We start from the raw sequence: 27,132 nt of genomic DNA, 5'->3' as shown, positions 1-27,132 counted from the left end.
TGTATATACATATTTTTAATAGTGATAAAGGTCTAAAGTGTCAAAATACAAAAGGTACATTGCTTGCGAAACCTAACCACACCATCACGCCACGAACATCAGATATGGTAGTGGGTTAGGAAATCTTTTTCTTAAAGAAGTAGAAGAACCCCTATGGAGCACTAACCCCTCGCCCTAGATGCGACCTCTTCCATGCACAACCGCAAAACTGTTGCCTAAAAGAAAATCATCAATAGCAACACTCTAGGATGGTGACGCGGCAACTTCTACGCCATGATGCACCGCTGTAAGACTAAAGAGGATCTCCCTGAATAGCGAATACTGTTAGGGCCGCTATAGGCGTTATTGTAATCCGTGCTCGAGTGATTGACTCAGTCAGCAGCCGCTAGGAAAGAAAATCAGGTTCCTCCAAGTGTTTTCAAGATGAGAACCATCGTCTGCAAGAAAAAACTGGTAGGTCCAGCCCAGCCTTCATTGTGCCTACATAACTAACAGTAACTAATTGACGTGGTTATTCTGTCTACGTATAAAACTTTTTTTTTTGTTTAAACTAGATATGTTTCATAAAATTTCTTTATAAAAGAAAAAGAATAAAATTATTTTCCTTTCATAACATTGCCAATGTAATTAAATGAAAAATTAGAAATATTATAATAAAAAATAGTAATATTATAATAAAAATTTATTATTGAAAAATTGTCAATATATCGGTGGCTTACTTCAGAAATTAGCTAATTACGTTTCTACTAACTTTAGGAACATTACAACTAAAGGTTTTCTCTTTGTAGGCATAAAATCCAATTCCGTTTAGTAAAAAAAAAATAATAGAAGAACTTAAATTGTATTTTCCCTAAATTTAATAGAAATATACTTAGCACCACGGTGAGGTAAGCCATCGATATAGGAATATCGATTAGTCAGAAGTGGGTTATCGAAGACAATTACGTTAATTGATCCATATTAAAAATTATAATCGAATAAATATTTTGGAATTTATTTCAATTCTCACAGTTGTTAAAAAATATCATCATAATGGTTTATTTCTCAGAATAAAAAACATTGTATGTAGTTTATTATTTTTACTACTTAAACTACGACAGTATAAATAAAAATTTAAAAAAACAAGAACTTAGTATATAAACAGAACCTTTAGTAGTTTTAAAATTATTTATGAGTTTTTAAATTTACTACTACTATTATAATTTTATATTATTTTATCATTTTCATTTAACCATAGCTTCGTTTTTATTTAGTCTATAAATAAAAAAAAAAAAAAGGCTTGTAAATGTTTTTGATAGATCACTAGAAAAGAGAAATATGAGAGTGGAATTGAGAGGATACAGTGGGAAACAAGACAAAAAAATATAACATTGACAAATAAAAAAAATTAATTTAATAGTGATATTTAGTTATATTGAAAAAAGAGAAAAAATATTATATATTTGCTATTTACTTTATGTCATAGCTAAATGACTCACGGGTACGCTGTCTTATATAGTGTCTTATAACCCAATATATTTTTGCAGAATTGTTTATTAAATAGATTATTTATATCTCTCTCTCAAAGAGAATTTAATTAAATTATTAGTAATTAAATCACATTATGCCTAAAATATGAACATTAAGGCACTATTATACTGGTATACATTTATCATTTCCATTATGTATGTATTGTATGAATATAATAATACAGGAGGTTACGAAAAATAAAAATCTAAATATTAATAACTATAGATTTTATGTGATTAATTGATAAGAAGAATTTAACCACTCATGACTTCTTGATTGTTGTAGCGTGAAATTATTATTTGGCACTAATACAATAATATTATGGCAATAAACTCCCAAGTTAGAAGTAGCTCAGTTCCAGACAGCCACTTTTCCCTGTACTGCCGCCTTCCAATTTCGGCCGATCCGGACAAACAGAATACTTCTATCATAAGCCACTCCTTTTAGTACAAGAGCCCAAGAGGAGAAAAAAGGCAGTTATCTCACCCCAATTTTTGATTACTTTAATGAAAGCTATGTATAATTAATAGTAAAAATTGATGAATCTGCCAAGTATAGGTAGTGGGAATTAAAAATGGCGGATGTTTCAAAGCGATAAAAAAAAACTAATTTTTCATTCGGAGCTCTATATCTTAAAAAGTATGAACAACACAAGAAAACCTAAGAGAACGCCATTTAAAGAAGAGTAAATTTGCTAAAATAAGAGTCCTAATAGAGTTATTTATATTAAATAGTTTTCGAGATATAGCTTTTTAAAAAGCAACATTTCATAAAAATGTTTGGGACGTACTGAAAGATAGTTAATGAATTTATTTTTAAAAATTTATATCTCAAAAACCATTTGACGTACACATGTCTATTAGCACTCAAATTAAAGCCAGTTTAATGAGCTATAAAGTAGTTTATGATGTTTATCTTCGTATGAGTAATAGTTTACATGAAATTCACTAAAATAAATTGATTTATAGTTAGTTGTTCCGAAAAATTTTCATTTGCCAAATTTATATTCATATACGAATATCATAAAAACTACTACCCCTATGAAGATAAGTGTCATAAACTACTTTATAGTAAGTTAAATTTCCTTTATTTTGAGTGTTGGCCATGATGATTCCATATATTTTCTCACTAACTACCTTCCGTAGATTTCATCATTATGACATAACGAAGCGTGGAATTCTAACATAACGAAAATGTTTTTTTTTATTAGATGTCGTTTCGAGAAGCGGGAATGCGTCTTTACGACACGAAGGGTTATAGAATCGATGACAGATTGACACAGTTTGAGACCACAACATAAAGGAAACTCATCACTTCTTTGTCATCGTCCACACCTACTTTTTTTCGCTAAAACTTTTTCATAGTTTTAGGGCATAAAAAAAGAATAAATTATGAGTATCTTTTCTAAGAGAAACTTTTTCAGATCATTTTATGCCAGAAATGAGCAATGCACAAACCAAGTACACACCATGTTTATGGAAAAAAAATATGAATTTTTACTTTTAGTTAATAATCAATTTATATGTTTTTTCATGATTCGTAGCTACAATTATGATAAGTGGGACTAAAATTTTCATATGAATACATATTTTATACTGTTAAATATATCACCATGTACGAAATAATTTTTTACGTTATGGGACAATTAGAAACAATTCAAATTAATTTAAAATGATTAAATTAAACATATGCCACTTAGCTTTCCGATTTCCTACTAGCAGCCCTGATGAAGGCTAGAAATTCTGGCCGAAACGTTGTCACTATTAAATAAGCTCTTTCAACATATTTCTTTCATATTGTGACCGCACCCCTAACCATCTTCTCATATAAACCAACTTAAATTTAAATATATTCATATTTTTCAAGGATTTTAGCTTACTTTGCTCCATATTCGTTATTTCGTATTTTTATTTACAGTTACAGTTATTGTACATACATTTGTTATCATAAAAAAAAAAGAATAATCCGTAACTATTCTCTTCAATGCTTTGATATAAATAATTTTAAATAATAATGATTAAATAAAATATTTTGTTGTAAAATAAGACTAAACATTATTAGCCTTATAATAAACCCAAACTAAATGAAAGCCACAGTCGAATAGTGACACAAAATGTTTTTGACTTCAAAACAGAGTAAGAAACAGGAATAACATAAGAAAATGAACTAAAAGTACACATAATAAATAAATAAACAATGACGTTAGTTAGTAGTTAATTTTTTTTCATAATATATTTTTAATTTTTTTAATAACAAACAATTTTGCCGTCCTAAAAGAATATCACACCATTTTCTAAATATTAAATATGCAGTTGATAAAATATTTTCAATTACTCGGTAGACATTATCATGAAAATACAGATAATATTGGATCCTTTTCGATACATAAAAATATTTGTGCCTATGAGGCGTTTGAGTAGAAAAAAAAGAAAACAGACAGCTTTTGTAAAAAAAAAAAAAATGAACGATTCTGGCATATGGATCCTTCTTTCACCAATTAGCCATGTCAACTAGAAAACTTAGATTTTCTCCGTTATGGAACAGAACAGGTAGTTTTTCACCAATGATACAGCTGATTTTCTCTTACCGAGAGCGCTGTCTTTTTATATAAAACTCTTTCAATTCATATAGATCACAAAAACATCTATTATAAATAACATATGAGAATAAAAATCATAGTTTCAATACTTCACACACCGAAAGGGGCACACTTTCAGGATTATAACAGAACCAAAAATATACCGTAGCGAAATCCCCGTTGGAAGTAAATTTGAATCGCTATTGTAATGGGAGTGTGGAGGCGGAAAATTGTCCATCAGAGGCAGCGGCCATCTTTGGCAATTTCTCATGTCAGTGCCCGCTATGTCAGCGTGGACACCCGAGCTTAGGTGCTTTCCATTGGCCGATTTTATTTTAAGATTTTTATTTTTCTCTTTTTAATTTTAAAGAATGGACAAACTTTCGAAGAATCAACGTGATCGATAATAATATTTTGTACAAGTATGTACGCTAACGTGAAACTACTGAGAAAGGTACATGTTCACTTTGACAATTAGAGTATATATATATATTTTTGAAACATAAGTCTAATACAAAATGGCAAGTTTTAACAAATACTTGATTTTTTTTTTTTGAAACAATAAATTATCAAATAATAAAAATGTCACTTTAGAAAAACCTATATAGTCAAAATGTTATTTGAACAAATATATAAAAATAAAAAATAAAATATTTTATCCAATTACACAGGTCTGAAATTCCACGGACATGTGGTAAGAATGGCTCCGGAAACACGAAACAAGAAAATATTCCAAAAAATCTGAGGATACGAAAGCTCAGGAGGATATATCAGGCAGATGAAGGAAGAAATGGAAAGACTCGGAATAACAGACCAGGACTGTCTGGACGGAGAAGGATAAAAGAAAGACTGAAGGAAATCAAGGTTCTTGTGGGAAAGAGAAATTCGAAAAAGGGTTCGCGTGGACAGAAGAAATAAAAAAAGGTACGCAGAGATATTGAGGGAAAATGGAAGGAAAGGAAAAATAAAAAACAATGTTCTGAGAAAAAAATAAAATGGTCTACGAAATGGTAGTTTTTGAAATTTGATTGGAAAATTTTTGCTCATTTTTTTGGTAAGTTGAAACCGAACATGAACTCAGTTTTCTTCCATCACGTACAGATTTTTTGCGAATTCATGATGAGTTATACTAATAAAGTTTTGAGGCACAAAAGTCTTTCTTATAGCACCTAGGTTATTCAACCGATCAACTTCATATTTTAATAATAATAATAATAAAAGCCTAACGAACCCGATGGTTCGATGCCTATACCACCAATGGCATAAACATACATCCCTCCAGTGATGCCACTCCAAACCCAATTTTACTAAATCAGTTTTAACGCAATCCTGTAATCTACGTTTCGGTCTACCCCTCGGCCGTTTACCCGTTGGTTCAGTGTTTATTAACATTTTAGGGATCCGCTCGTTACTAATCCCTACAACCTTACACGCCCATCTTTTACGCCGCAATGCTATAACTTGAATTATATTTATCTGGTGTAGGTCCCTTAATTCAGTGTTGTGAAGTCTTCTAAATTCTCCCGTTAATCCATCCTTTTTCGGTCCGAATATTCTACGTAATACTTCATTTTCGAAAACCTTAAGGCGCAGTTCATCCTCAAGCCTAAGAGGCCACGTCTCACATCCTTAAAGAACAGTGGGAAGTATAATAGTTTTTTAATTCTAACTTTAAAGTTTTTAGGATAGAAGGCGCGAGTTAAGCAGTTTAGAAATTGAATCAGTCAAAATTATCGAATCAAATTTTCAGTTGTCGACTTGTGCAATAAACAATGTCATGAATTTTTTGAAATTTTCCTAATTTATAAATACTTATTTTGTCAAGGTAAGCAATAATATCGAATTTAGATTGCATTACTAAAAACTTTCACAGAAATTAGGGAAGAAGACTGTTCTGAATTATTTTTAACGTTTTTCAAAATTTCATTTATTGTTACTACCAGGGCCCTTTTTTTTCATAATGAAAGCTAATAGTATTAGTTCAAAATACAAGTATAGAAACAACGTGTTAATTACACTAATACTTATTTTTTTCATAATAGGGAAGACTATTTGTGATATTATAGGAGTTAAATACTACTAAAGTACAAGTTACTATTGTACAATTCATTGTAATTGCATTAAGTTATATGCCCCATATTATCAATTGTTGGTAGTTTGTTTGTTTGGTTGTTTAGTGGCGCCAAACTTCATTGGTCATCAACGCCATTTATATTTTATTTAATTTTGCTAATATTCGTTAAATCTTACTTATTTTTTAATTTGATTATTTTATTTATTTATTTTATTTTATTTTATTTTTTTTTTTCCCTTCCGATCAAGTTATATTCTTGTCAGTAAATTTTGTGATTTAAAAAACTGAAACACCAATGCTAATGCCTTATCATCCTCTCCAAGGGTTTTTGAGATATCTTGGCTTAGTCCCAAGCTATTGAGGTGTGGTGTAAAATAGGGCCATCGTTGGAAAACATGGCTTATTGTTAAATTGTTATTGCAATTCCGGCAGTTCGGAGGATTGTTAGTAGTAAATCGAATTCTTATAAATATGTAAGGTCCACTAAGCCCTAATAAAAAATTATATATAAAAAATAATTGTTGTAAATAAAAGATAGTTGAAAATCTACTAGAGTTATAATGGACACTTAACATAAGTAATTATTATAAAATTATCCTATTATTATTAATTGAGTTTTTGCTTTTCATTTTATGTGGAATAATAAACTCTTATTATAATGTAGTAAGTATCGTTTTCATATTACCTCAGTCCATATATTACACAAATTAACTAAATAAAGTAAATGTCATAATGAGTGAAAGGAGGTCTTGTTCTGAATATAATCGATAAATAAATTCCCCTTTGAAGATAAGTCTAAGATAAGTCACTAAAGTCCCTGGATTTCTGAGGTCTCTAAATTTTTACTTTAGTTACCACCACTAAGTATTAAAAACTACAATGTAGAAAATTATTATCAGTGATATCGATCTTCTCTCAATATAAATACAACACTTGGAAAAAAAAGTTCAACAAATAAATGTAATTCCTGTTGATTACATTTCTTTCCCCTGGTCTTTCACTAAATTTCCATAACGTTAATTAGTAGATCATTAGAAGGAGAAATGTATCTCCAACCAGGACACTAATGATGTGTACATGTATTTTTTCCAGTCAACGGATAGAAAAAAGAAGTCTATACCTCAAGGCCTGCCCTTGTAGCAGTAGATTATTGAAAAAGTATATTTTATTTTCAAAAACTATTTTCATAAATTAAAACAAATTTGTCTGACCGTTCTGTTCTGAATAAGTAGTTAATAAAATAAATTATCTCTCAAAAAACCTATTTCGTTGAACCTTTATTTATTATTTTTATTTTTTTACAAGATGACTTGATAGGCTCCAGGCTATTTGTAGATTTAGATGCTTTGTTATCTTTCTTGGATATCGAAGCTAGCCAACCGCTAGGAACCGGAACCACTGGCCCAGCTAAAACTGGATCGTTATTTGCCAAAATGTTCCAATATTTTATGTCAAATGGTTTTCTAAATCGTAAAATATAATTTTTAGTATTAAATAAATAATTGGAGAAGTGTTAAGTCTGGTTTGGAGATTAAAATTAATTGCACACAGGATAAATTGTTAACAATTTTTTTAAAAATTATATTTAAATTATTAGTACATAAAGATTCAAATGAAATATCAGAATATTTTTTGGGAATCTTTTGGAGAAAGTTTATTACAGGAAAAGAAAAAAATATATGAAATTTATCTAAAATTAATTTCTTAAAATAACCCTCAAATTTAAGCATCTTACATTAAGCCAAATCCAATACATTATTAAAGTACATTCCTTAGAATCAAGCAATAATGTAGATATAGTATAATTTTACAACATTTATGACAGATGTATGATTTAGTATCCTAATTTGAAGATATAAAAATATCATATCACTGTTTTTATAATCAAGCATTAAGTTGAACTAGAAAGGGCTTGATGATTAGAAACTTGTTTTGTTTAGAATTATTATCGCTAACCAATTCTTGACAGATATTTTGAAGGATAATGGGAAATAAAAACCGATAAAAATATCCGGTTCCGCTCTAGCCAAGTTCCAACAGAATATTAAAGTGATTAAACATGAAAATTGGAAATCTTTATAATAACTAGTATTTTATTTATTTATTTTTTTACAGTTGATTCGGCAGCCCGATAGAGGTTAGCACTATATTTCGCTTTAACAAGAAAAAGCAAACATGTGTGAAAATCTCAAATCTCTATAATGACGACAATGATTATTAAATAAATAATAATAACATTCCATCAGCTAACAGTAATTTTTAATGTTTTACTGTTACTTTAAGTTAGCGTTCAACGATTAACGGGATATTCCATGAGGACTTGGCGTGTAACGAAAAGAATAATAACTTAATTATTTAACAGAATTATAATAATTATTTTATTTTTAAAAATGACATACAACTTGATAAAGTACTACCTCACAATAACGCTGGAAAGTTTTATTATCCAGTTTTTTTATTCATGTTACTGCAAATTGAGAAGGAAAATTGAAGGTTATAAAAAAAATGAAAAAAAGTATGTGTTTATGTCTAATAAATTATTCGAGAATTCGCTCAACACTAATTGACAGGAACTCGGTAGAAAAAAAATAAACAAAATTACATGTATAACATTTAGAAGAAATAAAAACCCAGTAAAAATAAAAGTACAGGCAACAGAATACCGAAGCACGCTTTTTATAAGCTAAATTTTATATTATTTTTAGGCAAAGCTATTACCTGAAAATAAAAACGAGTACTCTTTATCGAGACGAGTTTCTCAAAGGAAAAAAAGTTCTTGAGGTTAATATGTGCTTCACCCATCTATGAAATAAATTGTGGATCAAAATATATTTTAAATCATAAAAATGACCATATATAAAATGAAACATGAAACACATAGACAGGTGTTCAATAATAAAGGACCATTTCTTGTCCTAAGGCAAAAGAACTTTTACTTGACTGATTGAGTAACTAAAGTTTTCATAACAATTAAACGCTTTGAAGCATTATGTAGCTGATATGTAACGTGTGTCCAATATTTTAAAGGCAGCAGAAACACAGATATTATCCATTGAAAATTAATTTTTATAAGGAACAATCATTTTAATAGTTTGTTCTTCTAAAGATTATTTTATTATCTTTATAGGTTTTTCTTTTTTTTATTTTTTAGGAAATTAACCTCAATGTTATATTCACCTCAGGTCAATCAAAACTCAATTCTTATTTAAGTGGCACTAGTTAAAATATTTAATTCGAATATATATATTATGAATTTTTATATATATGTATATTGATAACTTTTTCTTGATTGTTAAAGATATATATTTTTGTTTTTTTGCCCTTTTTTTTAGAACAAAGAATTTCTTAAACTAATTGTTAAAAAAAAAATGTTTTTCATTGTAGGGCATGACAACGCCTCAATACAGTTGTCATATTGACAGATCCTCGTGATCCAAAAAAATATAAAATATATACACATATATATCTATGTATAATTAATAAAATTAAGTAGAATAATGTCATTTTAGCAACAATCTAAATAAGAAGTTATATTATAACTTGGCCTTATAAAACAATTATATATGGAATTAATTTATTCAGCTATTAATGTTTTGTTTGTTACATTTCATTCATTTCATTTCAGCTTTACTGCAAAGATTTATCTATAGTATTATTTTTTTTATTAGAAAAGGTAAAAACGAAAGAAAAAATGTTAAAACTGTAATAACATTCAGAGTAATATAATAAGAAATTTGAAGTAGGCTGCTAGGAATCAAACCATCCAGCGTGAATTGAAAAGATAACAAAAATAAATTCTCTTATTTTTTTTTTCCGGCCAAGACTCCTATTGGAGTCCTACACTTCTGTTATTTTTATACAAACTGGTAATTATTATCAAATTGAACTAAAAACTAGCCCTAAAATTCTCTGTTTGGCTAAATAATTAATTGAAATAAGTAATTTATATTTTTAGGGAGAACTAAAGTTTTATCAATATTTTATTTTTTATGTACATGTATATTTTAACTGCATAACTTTTTTTTTCACGTATTTCACTATTTGAAGATTTTTTCCTCAGAACTATTTTCCTCACACTTCTGAGTGTAAAGCTGGACAGTTGTCTGAAAATTGGAAGGCGTTAAAAGGGCTAATTGTACTCACCGAATAATTTATTTCATCATATTTCATGTTATCTTTTCAATTACAAAAGAAATTTATTGATACAGTAAACTTACCCATGAATTAAAAACATAATTAACTGGAACACTTTGAAGATATGGGATTGACGAACAAGCACGCAAACCATCGAGCTGGGTTGACAAATCTTTATTTTGTTTTGGTTCATATTCATAAACTTTGAACTTCAGTTACGAAAAGTCTCGTAACAATGATATGAATAATAGTTAATACTGATCTGCCACCACTTTAATTTGTTAACATTTAGTTCCAAAGTTTTCTTTTTAGACTTATAAACTTACTACAAAGTTCAGTAAATATATGAAAGGTATTGTATATACGCTATAATTACATTTTTAACATTTTTCAATCGAAAAAATATGAAATACGAAAAAAATAAAACTAAAATCTATTGCGGCGCCTTGTCGAAGAATCTGTTCCCAAATTACTGGCTCTTAGGCAACACGTTCATCGGGTTCACGATCTCTAGAACAAGAGCGTGACTTCTATTCAATTCTCATTTTTATTTCTTGCCCTGCTTCCTCTGTTTCCAGCCTTTATTGCACTTATTCACTCCATCTCACCTGAAGGGAGAAACTGGATTTAAATTCCTGATATATAAAAAATATTAAATTTAATTGATTTTGCCAGTTACGCTCTTATGTTTTTTTTAATCTTAAAAGTATTGAATTTAATTGGTCCTGTGAGTTATTCTGTTTTTTATATCACGAAGCTCTAATTTAAAAATTATGATAATTGATTCTCTTCAGCAAAGAAGAAAATTATATTTATATTCTCGGCATGTGAGCAAAAGTGAAGCATGTGCCCACCCTTAATAGGAAACTTAACTTAAGAAGATTACAAAAGAAAAAATACCCATAAATGAAAATTATGAAATGAAATTCGGAATAAGCTACATAACTTATATATTACCTGAAAAAATAATGTTATTTGCACTCATCATTTGAATAAAAAAAAATAATGCTCATCTAAAATTAAATATAGTAAAAACTTTATCTTTTTTACTTAAGAAACTTTCAATATTTTTTGAAAAATTGAGGATTAGAATATAATTTCAAAGATGACGCAGGAAGATATTCTACATCTTCCACTATCACTATCAATCAATAATCATAAAATTTAGAATTAATGTGCTACATGTTCCTTGACGGAATATATTTATATATGTATTCAGCTTGGCGTAGTGGCGATATCAATTGGTCCAACAAGTTTCCGATGGTTAGTTTTCGAGATTAATAAGCTTGTCAAAAAAATTCCTTAATTACTAAGGTAAGTAGTTGTAATTATAGTAGAATTATAGATATATATTTAAACCTATTAACATACTAGAGTAATTGTAGTTATTGACCCAAATTCATGCGTATAAATCAATAGATTAGCTAGTTATGAATTCCAATTCTAAGTGGTTATATGAAAGGTCAATTTTGTAAACGACATTAACTAAATATAAATAAATACAATAATAATTCATTAAATAATAAATTAAATTTAAATTAGCAATTAAGGTAACTTTAATTTTGAAGGGTATTGTCTATTTATATTAATATTTAATTATTTATCGATCTATAACCCTTTTCTAGATTTTGACTGTTACTTAAATAGGTAAATTATGTAACTTATTACTTATTTATTACATCAGTAAATACGAAATAATAAAATATCTAGCATGTCTAGTCACACAACTTTCCTAACCTTTTCTGGTGCTAAGTCCACTACCAAAAAGGTTTGCTATATTGGTCTAATACAGATCAATATTGGCCCTATATAGATTTTTAATAGCAACTAATTTATCTTGGTAAAGGAGGAAAATGAGTACGTAGAATTTTTCGGAAAATGTTTAGTCTTCGAGTCATTCGAAAAACAAATAAAAAAGTAAATGGGTTTCCTCATGAATCTGCCTGAATATTAACTTGTAAAAACATGAGAGTACATTTAAAATGTTATATGTTATTAGTAATAATGGTCCAATTTCAATTTTTTTTTTTTTAAGAAAATGGAATTCAAATTTTTTAGCAAAAAATATTATTCGATTTTTGTTTGGATCCTACGTATCTTGAAACATAAAACCTCAAATTTTGAGGAGGAGGATTAGTTTGGATTATCTTGCTCGACTAAAGAGGTTCATTATACAACAAACCAAAAACGTGTTTAATGATGTCTCGATACTGAATGTCTTCTTAGCAATAAAAAATTTGGTTCAGTGAAAGAAATTATATTCAGCAAAGAATTCATTTTTATTGATTATTAAATAAAATGATATAATACTCATGTTATGCACCAACGGCCTCTGTTAAAAAAAAATAAGATATTTCATAAAACCACCTGAGATGTACAAAGGTACTGAAGTATTTGAAAGCAGAATGTCAACGCACCAAAGAGTAATTTTTTTATATTTCTTAATTTTTAATTTTATAATTTTTTTATTACCAGATCGGCCTAGTGGGTCTTACGTGGTTGTTATAACAATTGGCAATGTGGTGGTTTACATTATCAATTGTTAAAAGAACTTGACTTATTCCAATTCATAATATTATAATCATTGAACAACTTTATATAATAAAAATAAATTATTTTAAAAAAAATAAAAATAGTTATGTAAAAAAAAATAACAAACAAAAACAACTAATATTCATAGAATTAAAAAAAAAATAATCAATTTTTTTATTATTTCCTTTTGCGATACTCCACGAAGTCCACAAGGTACGGAACTGATTGACAAATAGCTAAGAAGAGTTGATTCATGTTTCACTTATTTGTGATGATTTACAAAGGTCCACTGATTTATTATATAACCAAACCTATATTTAGGGTAACATAAACAGCGTTAAGAATTAAACTGAACTGTGTCAAAATGTCACTGGGTTAATAAAAGATTAATCGGTTTCCTTTTTTTTTTCTTTCTTATAGGCTTCAATCGAAGAAACTAACCTTGGATTGGAGAAATCGGGTCATCGAACGATTGAAACTTCTACGCGACCTGAGAAGAATAGATGCGACGGGGAATAAACACAATTCGTGGGTTAATTCAACGAGCATCCTACACCACTATTAGCTGGAACAATAGGGATCCGAATTCCTTTCTTCCTTCCAAACAAGATTTATTTCCCTCCTTAATTAAACCTAACATTATGATCAGTAATTAGAGGTGGAACAAACCAGGACTGAACATAGATTTTTTTCTTAGTTAATCATAGCCTGCTATCCGTGCACCGAAAATGTTTAGTCAGCTGTAATTGCTAGGAACCATTTGTTAGATTTCATAGATGACAATTAATAAGTCACGTAGAACATACAACATTCCAAGTTTGGTGAATTGTGTGTGATCTCAAAGTATAGCTATTATTTTGTTGGTTTTCCACTTCTTACGTTAGGACGCAGTATAGCATTCGCTGTTCCGGAAGATAGGGATGAATCCCAGGAGAAAAATAAATAAAAGCATGAGATTAGTTGGAAAACCGTTAAAGAGGGCATGAACGTTTTAGATTCAGTAACGCACTGATTCTTCCTACCTTACCGGAATAGTTCCTTCTCCTTTTCTTTCTATATGTAAATCGAGCTCATCTGGTTTTAGCTAAATAATGCAAACATTACAAGGAGAGATACCGGACATAATGTATTCGATTTAGATTTGATATTCGATTTTTAGTAATGAAGGTACATAAGTAATTAAAAAGGAGAGTGAAATATTAACTGAATAATATAAAATTTTAAACATAAGTTTAAATATAATTCTTAAGAATGCGGTAAAAAAATTCAAAACATTCCTATGTGAGTGAAATAATGAATCCAATTTTTATTTTATAATGAAGGTACCGAAATAATCAAAAGGGGAGAAAAATATTTCCTAAATAATATAAAATTTAAAAAAGTTTAATTCTAAATCTTAAGAAGTATGGTCAAAATTATAATATTATAATAAGATATTTTATTTTCGTTTTATGTAAAAAAGTATTTTTTTATCGCATTATTATTTATTTTAATAACCGAACAAGGTTTTGGGGAGTATGTACATCATCTAGTTAATGTTTTAAAATAATAGTAATGCACAATTAACAGTTTTTAAAATCATACAGTGAATTTCATAAGTTAAAATTAAGTTGTTTTATAATATTTTTGATATATGCCCAGCACTTCATCTAAATAACTAATAATTAATTTTAACTTATTTATTTGAAATTAAATGTACAATTTTAAAAAATTTTTGATTGATTGTGCTTTATTTTTTGTTTTTGTAGAACAATGAACTGGATAACGGGCAAGCTGCCCGAAACGTTTTTCAGATGTCATAAAAGGGTAATTTCGCCAACAATCCTAATTACTAACATGCTAAGTTTTCTCTACGTTGTAAACCTCCACCAGGAAAAAGAGAATAAAGTGAGATCATGTCAAGACGATACAGGAGAAACACTTGGAGTGTTCTACATCTTTTACATCCAGATGACTTGATCTCGATTTATAACCAGAAGAATGTTCCTAATGAAGGCCTTAACACCACAGACTAAATAGTGAAAACAAATTTCACTGTCGATTTTTTTGTTTTTATAAAATAATAATTATCATAAATTCACTCAACGGTTAACAGCCATTAGAAATAATGTGAAACAATTGGGAAGGAGTTATGTAACTGTTGTAATGTATTTTTTTTAAAATATCTTTATTGAAATTTATAACTGAATATTACATTATATATTTAGTAAATTTGATCTCTTATAATGGAGTGATAAAGGCGTGTAGATAAACTAATCATTGGTAGCACTCTAATAACGTTTTACATTAACAGGTCTCGTTACCATCCTCTTTTCAGGTGCCTCTGAGGATGGTCAGGACTGAAAGAGAAGGCAATGTTAGAAACTAGTGGATTTGGGAGGTAAATGTTTAAATTTCAATTTTAATAAATCATTATCATAAGTGAGTTTTATCAACTGTTGGTAGACTTAAATAGAATCCACCTTACTCTGTAATACCTGTAAGATTCTAAGTAAATATTATTTATCTCTTTTTTGTAACTGACATGTAACAATAATATTGTGTCTAAATTATAGGAGAATGTGAATTTTACATTAAAAAAACAACTTAGTTTCATAGATTTTATATACCTTTAGGTGTCATTGATCCCTAACACACAATACTAAAATGTGGATCATAGATATAATTTAGAATACGTTTTTCAAAAATACATGTATTTTGTAACGATGCATATACAGTTGAAATAAAATATGAATCCAGTGTTTTTACTTATCTTTTTCGTTCCGTCATAGAGTAAAACAGAGCTTAAATGAAGGAGCTTACTGAAACCTCAATACACCTTCAACAAAATAATTATAACGAGTAAGATTTCGGCAAAAGGGCAATTCTTATTTATTTTGTGACTAAGCAATAGTTCAAATGAAGCTAGGTGCATTGGAATAGTTAAACATATCCATTTATTTTTTAGACACCCTCAAAGTTCTGTCACTTGTAAGGGGAAATAGGCGACGTATGAGTAAAGAGCTTATTGATTCTTAACTTCACCACTGTGTTTCCATTCATTATTTGTTCTCTGTATGATGTTACGTACACTTTTTGGAAGGTTTAATTAGCCAAGGAAGCCATCAATCAAACCATTTTTTCCATTCTGACAAAACCCGTTAATTTTTCTCTCAAGGAAATTGGGGTGCCAAATAAAGGTTTCCTGGCCAATGTTGTTCTACTCTGACGACATCAAATAGCTTCAAAGACTATTTGAGTAATATAAAAACTTATAATAAAACTACATAGTTGATCCAAGTCCCAACTTCAATTCAAAGTAGGTAGGTTTATGTATTTCAAAGAAATTATATATATATTTAAAAAAAAAAACTTGGACTATTAAAACCTACTGTTTCTAAACCAACGGTTGTGCAAAGATGGTTGAGGTTATATTGTAACCACTTTTCAGAAACTCAATTACTCATATACTCATCACTCCAGATATTTTTTTGGCTCCACTATTATCCAATAATTTTTTGGTGAAACATATTATGCTTACTTGTATGAAAAGTAAAATGTATGTATACTGTGTGTGCAGAATATTTTTAACAATTTATTAATTAATTTTAATAATTTAACCTAGTTATACTTCAGTGCTAAGAATGATTGTACCATGAATGGTATACGGATGGTTGAGCACGATAAAAGCTCATAGACGGATATGCGTGATTCTTTTCTCTCGAACAAGGGATCTTGGCTCGAGTACAATACGTTCCCCAAGGTTTAAGTCACTGGAAAAACTAGTATTCAAATTTTGTTTTATTTTCTTGTAATTGAATTCTTAATAATGAAGAAATTATCTTAAAAAGATTGCTTACGTATTGTCCAGCTTTTGATTTCAAATATCATTTTATTATTGGAAATGAATATATAGATTTTAGTGTATCGATTTCAAAGTTACAAATGGAGCACCAACAGGAATGATATAAGCAAACAGAATAAGCAATATTTTTTTCCACTTTTGGAAGATAATTATAAAAAAATTATTATTAGAACATCACATATAAATAGGTTCAATTTTTAATAAAAATGTTCGTTTGTAATGAGAGTCAAAATTTAAATTTTGAAATAAAACAAAATCGTAGAATTTTAATTTGTTAAAAAACCTTGATTTTTGGATTACCTCAAAAGTGTATATAACTGGGAGTTCTCTTTGCTACAAGAAATTGCATGTTCAACCGACGTTAAGAATGATACTAAAAAATATTTCAAGGACAAAACTTTTAGTAAGATATTTCGTAAGAATGATTCATTCGTCTTTTATGTGCAATATAAAATATCATAATTATTAATATAAATAAAAAACAATAATTAATAATAATGGACTCACGGTATGGATAAGGTGGCATGTGATAAGAGTATGTATCGCACTTGTCTCACTCACTGAACTGACTGAGCCGTGCAACAGGTGCCCGGCCCCCACCAGCGTAGAGCAGGTGTCAGGCGGGGGGGCGTTTGTACGTTATCAAGTCCTGGTACGCAGGATGTAACTAGGCCGTTGGGATCTGGCGGCAAGCCATTCAAGAAGTGGAGGAAGTACCACAGGAGTGGTTACTAGAGCTGTAACTTAATTTTGCATGCCTCTTCCGTATTTTTATGTAAATGATATAGAAATAAGCATACGACGCCATAGTTTTGTTTTGCCAACAGATAATAATCCTCAAAAGAATATAATAGAACAATCTATATTAAGACATTGTGCATCCTCATCATATAGTAAAATTATTCAGGATTTCAGTATTCGGGAAGAACGGTGATTAATAAAATATTGTACTCAAGTTAAATATTAATTCTTGTTATTGACAAAATATATTTTCTGTCAATATTTAGTTTGCTTCGTACACAGAATAAAAAACATAGGGTGTTTTTTTAAGCCCGATAGAACTTGAAATTGTAAAAAATAACACAAAAAATTAAATTGTAATCAAAATTTTTTTTTTATTCGAAAGATCAATACGTGACATTAACATTTTGGTCCAATTTTGGGCCACTTTTTCGAGCACTGCTGGCCGTATGTCACGAATAACACGAACAATGCTGGCCTCCAAGGCGTCAATTGTTGCTGGTTTATCAGCATAAACCAGTGACTTCACGTAGCCCCACAGGAAATAATCGAGAGGTGTCAAATCGCACGACCATATTTTGCTTATTAACAAACCCGTTAAGCCAAAAATGCGCCTCATCGCTGAACACAATTTTACAGAATGCGCTTCGTCAAGAACAGCCGCGGTGCCCATATGCCCGAAATCATTTTCAAATGTTAATGTCACGTATTGATCTTTCGAATAAAAAAAAAATTTTGATTACAATTTAATTTTTTGTGTTATTTTTTACAATTTCAAGTTCTATCGGCCTTAAAAAAAAAACCCCTTACAAACAAATTGGTGTATTGAAATTGCATATCTGAGAAAACGTTCAGCACTGACGGCTGTTATAATCATAACGTCAACTAAGAATAAAAAAAAGGAATTGATTAGGAAAGTTTACTTAGCTTAAAATGTTATATTTGATGACTTTGGTAACCTAGCCAAGTAGGAAAATCGTTGTTTCCAAAGATTGAATTTAAGGTCAAATTATTTTTTAAAAAATAAGCTATATGCTCATTCTCAAAACAGGGGGCACTTTTTAACTTCCACTAGGATAAATTTCATGAATCACTTTACACTCATTTTGGTAATAATACAGTTTAGGGAAATACATCTTTCTCATAGACACAAAATAATTTTATTGTAATGGTTTACTACTGTTCTACTTGCTATGAGCAATTTAATTCTCATTTTGTAAATTTAAAAATATTACTGAAAAAAGTGTTCACTGTATTCTGGTTTTAATTGGTAAAGATAAGTTTCCAAGAATTATTTCAAATAATTTTTATCGTGGTGGAACATACTGTAAGATATTTCAAGTTATGTATTTTGAAAAATTCACTTTCATGGATAAAGAAAACAGAAATTTTAGTGATTTCGACAACTCTGAAATTTTGTAGTAAACCAGAATCTGTGAACGTGACCTTGGTCACATCTATCACTCCTATTCTTTCACACGAGTCCGTAGGAAAGGAAAAATAACTAATTATTAAGTTACGAATGACCTTTGTCGGGGCTTGGGGAGAGGGGAGGAGGAATAATAGTTAATGTTTTTCATATCATTATTTTAGTAGTCTCTTATCGGCTACGATAATAGGTGTATATATATTATTGAATCAGAAAAATTTCATGACAATTTTTTTAAGAGAACAGACGATTTAGGATAACATGCTCAAAAGAAGGCTTTTGAAAAAATACTATTTATTAAATACTATCTACTTTGTTTCTAGCACTGCAATCAATCAATGTTAGCAAGTAAACTAAACAACAGACTGCTAACCAGCACAGAAAGCAGCCAATGCCTGGGGCAGTTTAAAATTGTTTGTTACATCTGTGGTTTACTTACCAGAGAGCATGTAGGAGTGTAATAGAGGGAAAACTGAAACCAAAAATGCCTTATGGTAAACCAGGGGGGTGGTAGAGGAGGGGAAGAGTACGAGCCAACACTGGCTGCCTTCTCTTCAGTTCAGATTTCAATGGAGGACATTCCTATTAACTTCAATGTAAACATGAGCACCGTCGACGTGACCTTTTTGGCTTCACTTTTGCTTTGAAGGAGATTAGGGTTATGCCCCCTAACTAGAGGTACCTGGATGATGAAGGAATTGTAATTGAGTCAAATATTCGGTATCCATTTTTTCAAAAGATCTTTACGTTGCAGAGCCCTTAGAGTACAAAATATTCAGCTAATGTTTTGTGTGTTTCTGCCATTGTTATCTCTTGAACGGATATACTGATTTTGTTGCTTCTTTTTTTTTTTGTTTGGTAGTGTTTCGGTCCGTGATGTTTCTGTATAACTGGAAACATGTATTTCTATAAACTGAATCATTAATACGGTTCAAACAATTTTTATTAAACTTGCAATAAAGTGTTCCCCTCAATGAGCTTTGAGAAAAACAAACTTCTCATGTATATTACATTAAAAAAGGACAAAATTAATTTTATTTACATACAAAACAAAAAGTATTTTTTCATATTATTGAACACTCTACATTATTACAATATTTCTGTATTTTAAGTTCTTTCTTGTCTATCTATGTCGTCCATGTTCGTTGGATTCATGGGATACATATTCTTCAGAGTTAATGTTTTTCTTAGAATTAAGTTATAAGCTAATTAACAGCTAAGTTCCGCAACAGCCAGTTGCCATACAATACAATGAGAAGCATTTCTCACAATTATGACTGTCGTAATTGTTGATGAAGAAATGGAAAGAAAAATTACATGATAAGGATAGCCTAGCCAAATGTATTAATTAATGTTTCGTATAATATATGCTATGTTATATCTAAGAACCACTAGTATGTGTTCACTTTGTTTTTTCTACAATGAATAATATAAAAATAAAGTAATAGAAACAACAAGAACAAATCATTTAGTGATAATTACACCCGTGTTAAAGGCGTAAGATAGTACTTATTTTCAATCTCATTTACCGTTGTCAGATTGACAATTGTGACAAAGCGGATCTAAGATTAACAACCACTTGTAAATAACTAAGAATGACAACATGAATAGGCGTTATGGTTCATTCTTTCAAGTCAACAGTTATATTCTTCTGTTCAAAACTTGTAATTTATGGAAAGTAATTTGGGCTAATCGCACGAAGACTGTCTTGTACAGACATATTTCATCGGATCAATAATGGAATGATAACGCAAGATGATATATGTCTTGATACTTGAGGAACAAAACCATATATAACTTCTAACATAATAGACTAATAGTAACAGGAAACAGTGGTGTTTTTAAATAACTACGACAAAAACATGGGCTTGGAGATATGTTGTAAATTTTTTTTTTGTTTGGATAGATTTATTTATTGATAGATATTACAATCTGCCACACAGTTGTGGGCAATAGGTAATAGTGATGGATGATCTCATACATACTAAAATAAAAAAAATAAATAAATAAAAATAATAAAAAAAAAAACTCTTAAAATATATACAAACAAAAGAATAGACAAGATGAACATAATCAAACTATCTGTATGAAAAATAAATAAAGAAAATAATATATACAATAAAACACAATCGACCTGAGGATACCTGAGCCCACTCTATCCCCCACGTGTGAGGGGTAGAGAAGAGCTCAAGAGATTCCAGCGCATCCCTCTCGCCGCATCACTGGTAATGGGCCAGTGGAGGCTGAGCAAGTGCACTAAAATGTAAATTAACAATTTGCTATATTCTATAGATTATTTTTTTACATCAATTTTTAGTAATTTTCTTTCTTTTCCTCATTTTTCTGTCTCTACGTGCTCCATGTATGGAATATATTCCATGTATCAAAAGTATAGTATAAAGTTATTTATAACTTGTGAATAATAAAAGGAAGGAAAATAAATTTAAAAAAAAAAAGTAACCATAAAATAGGTAATATCCGAAAATAAAATTTACTAAATGATGAATTTTGTTTTCAAATGAGGCAAAATACATGTTGTTTTTTTAAGTAGCCAAGTGAAAATAAATTAAATTTTTTTTTAATCTAGAATTAAATGTAAATTAATGTAACCCCTGATGCTCATTTAAACTGTTAAAAAGTTTACCCATCCCGGGGATATAGAGCATATTTTTGCGTTCATTGCTAATGATCCCTAAAGTATAATAAGTAGCTGAAATATTATAAACTACTTTATAATGAATTCAATGAAATTCAAATTGAGACCTAATAGAACTTCTAAAGTTAAATATTTTCCAAGATAAAAGTTTTTTCAAAAACCAATATTTTTTTTAGCAACAAAAAATTTACATTGTGTGAATTTATTATGGCCTTTATTAATTGAGGCCTCATAGACAAATGCACGTCAAAAGCAGATTTAATATAAATACATTTTAGCAAATTTATTCTACTTTAAAAGAGGGTTTGATACTGTTTTTCGTTCGGTAGGTAGTTTTCAAAATAATAAACTAAAAATCTAAAAAAAAAAAATAAATCCGTACCGCTACAACCCATCAAGGGTAAGGTGCAGTACTTTGTAAGGAAGTACTGTTACTAGACCAACGGTTGTACAAGGAGGTGATTTGGTCAGAATGACGCTTGACCTTCAGATTATAACGCAATTAAGGGTTAATTAATTTATGAGGCTAGGTGGACCTCAGGAGGCGGTCCAGAACACACAGCGTTCACTCACGGCTACAGTAGGGGTATTCATCGTGGTGTGTTAAATGTAAAATGTTTTACCTTATTAAATGTTATAAGTATAGGATTGTGAGCAGCCCTATTTAAAGTCATGTCGAAGTTTAAATGCGTAAGAGATCCTATTGGATTTTCAGAGCAACTTGTTTTGTAACTTCATGTTATTGTTTACTTTTAAGTTTTTGTTAAAGTAATTTATTAAATCATGCCTAAATTGAGTGAAAAGTCGAAGTTTGGCCACTGAGTGCCTTGTTGATGTTCTAACTTGTAAGGAAGAGAATCAAGATGAGCAAATTAACAAATGTCATTATATTATTATTATTGTCATCCATTGCTTTATTAGTTATAAAAAAATCCAAAACAATACAAACACAAACTACAAGCAAGTAGCCTAACACAACAAATAAAATGGTGACGAGCTCAGCTGGTCTGTTGCGTAACGTCATTCTCCATTTAGCAGACCTAGTAATAGACCCCCAACCATGTTATATGTTATATCGTTTTAATATGGTAAAAGAAGGAAATATTTCTCCATTTAACATGAATTTTTCCATTTAACACGCTTTAACATGTTAAACTAAAGATCACGAATACCCCTAGTGTAACAGAAAAGAATTTTCTGCCCACCGGGATTCTAACTCGAGTCCTTGAAATTCCACCGCGCTCCCTCAAATTACTAAACCCTGAATAAAATTTTAGTTTTTTCTTCAATAAATGAACTTTCGGTGGTATGCTGATGAAATAATTCAAAACTTACAGCTATTTTGTAATTTTTTAAGAGTATTCACTGTTTCTTTCTTTTGTCAAGATAAAAAAAAATATTTTATAAGCGAGATTGGAAATTAGCTTTAGAAAATTTGTAAATAAAATTAAAAAAAATATTCTTCAAAAAAATCATTTTGATGTGAGCGAAAAAAACAAAACAAACCTTTAATGGGTAAACTTTTGATTTCTGGAGGTAAATAAAAAACAATTTTTGAAATCCATTTATTCTAACTACACAGGCACTGGACACCATCATCAGGTTAAATAGGTTTTCTTTCAAATAAATATGATATAATGAACATACTTCCAAACATGTGCTTGTTATTTAAAAAAAAAGAAGAAAAAAAAAGTGGAATTTAATCCTTTAAAGTTTACCTACTTATACAGGCTAGCTACTTTAATCATTTAGGAATTATAATTATTACACTATATTATATTATAATATATAATTTTAATAATTATACTATAAACCTAAAACTATACGGCTGCCATATTAAACTCCCAAAGGGAATGGTAAACTTTTTATCATCGTCTTTTTCAAACAGTTTTACATCAGAATCCATTGAAATAAATGAGTTTGTAATTAAAGTTAGGTTAACTAGCAATTTTACTAGATTAAATAAAAGTATTTAAATGATTTTAATGAAACGTATACAATTTTTTTTTTAAACTTTTATTCCACAAAATTAATCTCCAAGGAAAGAATATTGACGATAAGAATCTATTATTAGTGGATAACCCTAAAGTATATATTTTATGGGGAATTATAAATAAGATCACTTGAAAATTAATAGAATTTTTATCAAATAAACAAAAAAAATTCAAATCTGAGCAGGATAACAAATATACAGTTTCTTGGACTTTGTTGAAATTTGAATCATTCCACGCAGGTTCTTATCGAAACGCGTTCACTATTTATTGTTTTTTCGATTTATTCCATAGGTAAACAACTTCTGGAATATTCCAGTTTAAATGGTAATTAAATTGCCTACAAATTTGCATTAGTTTTTTTTAAAAGAATATCATGATCGGACCAATTTTAGAAATTATACAGCAAGTAATTTTTGTATTGGACAATACAATGTTATATAGCTTCCGGTAAAGAAAGGCGTGTGAGAGGAAATACCATATATATTTTTAATTAGCAGATGTAGCATGAAGTGCTAATTGACAGATTTTCTCATCTCCACTTCCTTGCCATTTTTTTTTTAAATATTCTACAACGATCCAATCAGGACAAGTTGTGAAACGGAAGTGAACTAATAAAGACTCAAGTTTACAAACTAAGCCGGGCTGACAGAGGCAGTGAAGTGACAAGATTACTAATACGGTAGTGGCTAATAACCGGGAGGGGAGGGGGAATAATATTATATAGTTGTAGACTGCTGCCTTGCTCCAAAGACAGCAGTCATCCCATCGTGGGAAAGCCAGTCCCGGCTCTCAGTCCTCAGAACCAGTCCCAAATACCCACACCACTTTCTAACAACAACTCAACATCGTTATTATTCCAATTGGGGATTTTAATGGATAACTAACTAAAATAAATTGGGGTGCCTTAGCCTTATCAGCGAGGAGTCTACATTCCTTATGTTGTCTTTTTTACATGAAATTCCTTCTTCTTTGGGCCTTGAAGAGTGGAAGTCGTGTTTCTTTGTTAATGGGGGAAAACAAAACAAATTTTCGAAAGCATTTAAATATCTATCTATAGGATAAACAATGGAATTTAAAGTTCTCTCAAAAGGTTGTTGTTCCGTTTTTATCTTTATTAATTAATACACACCTATTTGTACTATCAGGATATACAATGACAGCTACTACCTAAATGATAAGTTGGCAAGAGCAAAAGTGTCCAAACGTAGGGGTCTAAAAATAGCATAAAGATCCGTTAACACCGTGATAGTTTAAAGCTAATGGAGTAACATTTGAAGTCATGGTGCTAAAATGTATGATCATAGCAGACATGATAGTATTGACCATATCTTGGCACTACTGTCGCATTATACCTGGTCTAATAGATAACAGTACATTTAATGTAAGTACATTCAGATTAACTACATACGCCTTGACAGTGAACTGTGACAGCTTATTATCTGTAAACCTGTAAACAATCGACACGGGAGGGGGAATACTGTTCTTCAGTTATTGCTATGTTATATATTGTTGTGATGTGATTATTTCTGAATCTGAAATCTATAATTACCCTTGGAGATTGTAAGGGAGAGGATAAGCTGCCAGGAAAGGTGAAGCCAAAAAGGTGGGTCTTAATATGAACTCCAAGGGCGTGACACAGGAGTAGGAGCTAATCGTCGGTAGCTGTTATTTCAGTTAAGATTATAATAGCGTAAAGCTGAAATCAATTCCACTTTTTTGGCACCACTTTCCCTTTGAAGAATAGTAGGATATGCCAAACTCCTGTTCTATCGAAAGTCTTTTATTTTTACAACAGTATTGGCACAACAGAAAACTGACTCCTGGTAAACGAGGTTTGAAGTAGAACAGTTTTATAAAGTAACCACACCTATCTGTTATTATATCTACCTTTTTCTAACATTTCGTTTAAACAATACTTATAATATATTTGTGTGATATGATTAAGAAAGAATTATATCAATGCAAACCATTACATCTTATAATAAATTCTTAAAATAAAAAACCATAACAATTTGTTGAACGAAAGTGCCACTTAATTAATTGTAATAAAAAATAGATTAAAACAGAAATATGAATTATTTGTTTTTAATAGTGCTACAGTGATTTGGTTTGAAGAAAACATTTTTAATAACAGGTGTTGATACTTTGAAATTATACATTTTTATTGTTTGACATGGGCAATTGGCCTGTAATACAAAACGTTTTTTAATGAATTGTGGCAAATCAATAATCAGGTTGTCTCTTTGATAATGACCTAAGAGCCGAAACTTGGAGAACTGAAATAAACTTAGTTTAGAGTAAAAGAACCATTCGAAGTTGTTTAATTATAAAAAAAACAAAACATTTTTTCCCTATTAAAATACGTATTTCAAGGTTGTCTCGAAGTGAATTCCCACCCATCGTTCACAATCATCATCATAATAATTTTATTCCCTTTACCGCTTGCGCAATGTGGGGTTACAATTTGCAGAGTCTGGACCAGATATCTCTCTTGGACCATTTCCCTTCTCCTGAACGCCTGCTTAGCACTCTCATAGCAGGAAATGCGTGATCTTCCTCTTGGCATTCTTCCCTCCACGCGAGTCTGATATGTCTTTCTGGCAGTTCTCTTCTGGTCCCTCCGAAGGAGGTGTCTGAACCGTCTAAACTTGTGCCCCTCTAGGATGCTCTCAGCCGGTTTAACTTCGAGGTTGTCCGAATGGTACTGTTCCGTACTCTATCTCGTCGTGTCCTTCCTTCAACCTTACGAAGGTACCTCTTCTTCATGGATTAGATCCTGCTCTTGTGTTTCGAGGTGAGGGTCTACGATTAGGAAGAGTAGGACAGAATAGGTAGAAACGTCGATTTGTAGATCATTATTTTAGTTTTTCTCGCCACCTCCCTTTTTCCCAGGAAACCCCTTCGAAGAAAACTAAATATTCTTCCAGCTGCATTGATTCTTTGAGAAACTTCCTCATCAATGTAGCCGCTTTCGTTGAGATGAGCGCTTAGATATTTGAAATTCTGGACCTGCTCTAGTCTTTCTCCGTTCGCTCTGATCATCCTCATTATTCTTCGGGATTGTTTTCCCTATGCTTGGTCTTTTCCGAGTTAATTTTCATGTTTATCGAAGTCATTTCCTCTTGCAGAACCCACCTATCGTTATTCAACAAATATAAATTTTGATTGGCTTTTCCTAAAACTCTTTAAGATTTTTTACTAATCAATTGTTTATCATTGCCAACTATAAGAAATGGTTATTATTTCTTTTTTTCATAAACAAAATTAAAGGTACTTTAGAAAAAGACTTTTTGAACCTCAAAGACGCTTTGTTCGGAAAACTAGAATTCCGATCACAATACTTTTTCTTATTGTATATTTCACATACAGTAAGGCAAAGTAAAAATGACAATGTAACTAATGGTAGTGGGGGAAGCACTCCGAAACGTTGTCGATAAAATGTATGAAATAAAGATATTGATAAGAAGAAGTTCTCACAAAAATATCTAAATCAACTAGAAGAAAAACCTAGATTGAAAAAAACTTTTATTGTTTTAAAAGGTGTATCGATACTTTTTTTTTACAGTTCCTAACAAAAACACAAGTCTCTCTCTCTCTCTCTCTCTCTCTCTCTCTCTCTCTCTCTCTCTCTCTCTCTCTCT

The 27,132-nt window shown here is 30.0% G+C and overlaps 1 protein-coding gene across 4 annotated transcripts in view; it reads right to left on the bottom strand.

Annotated features, from left to right (window-relative positions):
* LOC106681918 (mediator of RNA polymerase II transcription subunit 15) overlaps positions 1 to 27,132 on the bottom strand; it is a 220,052-nt gene that overhangs the window by 90,012 nt on the left and 102,908 nt on the right. Inside the window, exon 1 of one of the 4 annotated variants that reach the window (XM_014422501.2) lies at positions 17,179 to 17,250. The exons of the other annotated variants lie outside the window; for them this stretch is intronic. Coding sequence (XP_014277987.1) covers positions 17,179 to 17,197 — 19 coding nt within the window. The 5' untranslated portion in view covers positions 17,198 to 17,250. Of the gene's footprint in view, positions 1 to 17,178; positions 17,251 to 27,132 lie in introns of those variants that run through there. 4 annotated transcript variants of the gene reach the window in all.

This window comes from Halyomorpha halys, unplaced genomic scaffold (genome assembly GCF_000696795.3).
Source record: "Halyomorpha halys isolate HHAL.00 unplaced genomic scaffold, Hhal_1.1 Scaffold374.1, whole genome shotgun sequence".
NCBI lineage: Eukaryota > Metazoa > Arthropoda > Insecta > Hemiptera > Pentatomidae > Halyomorpha > Halyomorpha halys.
The sequence above is the reverse complement of the archived record's forward strand: the minus strand, read 5'-3'. Positions and strand labels throughout refer to the sequence as shown.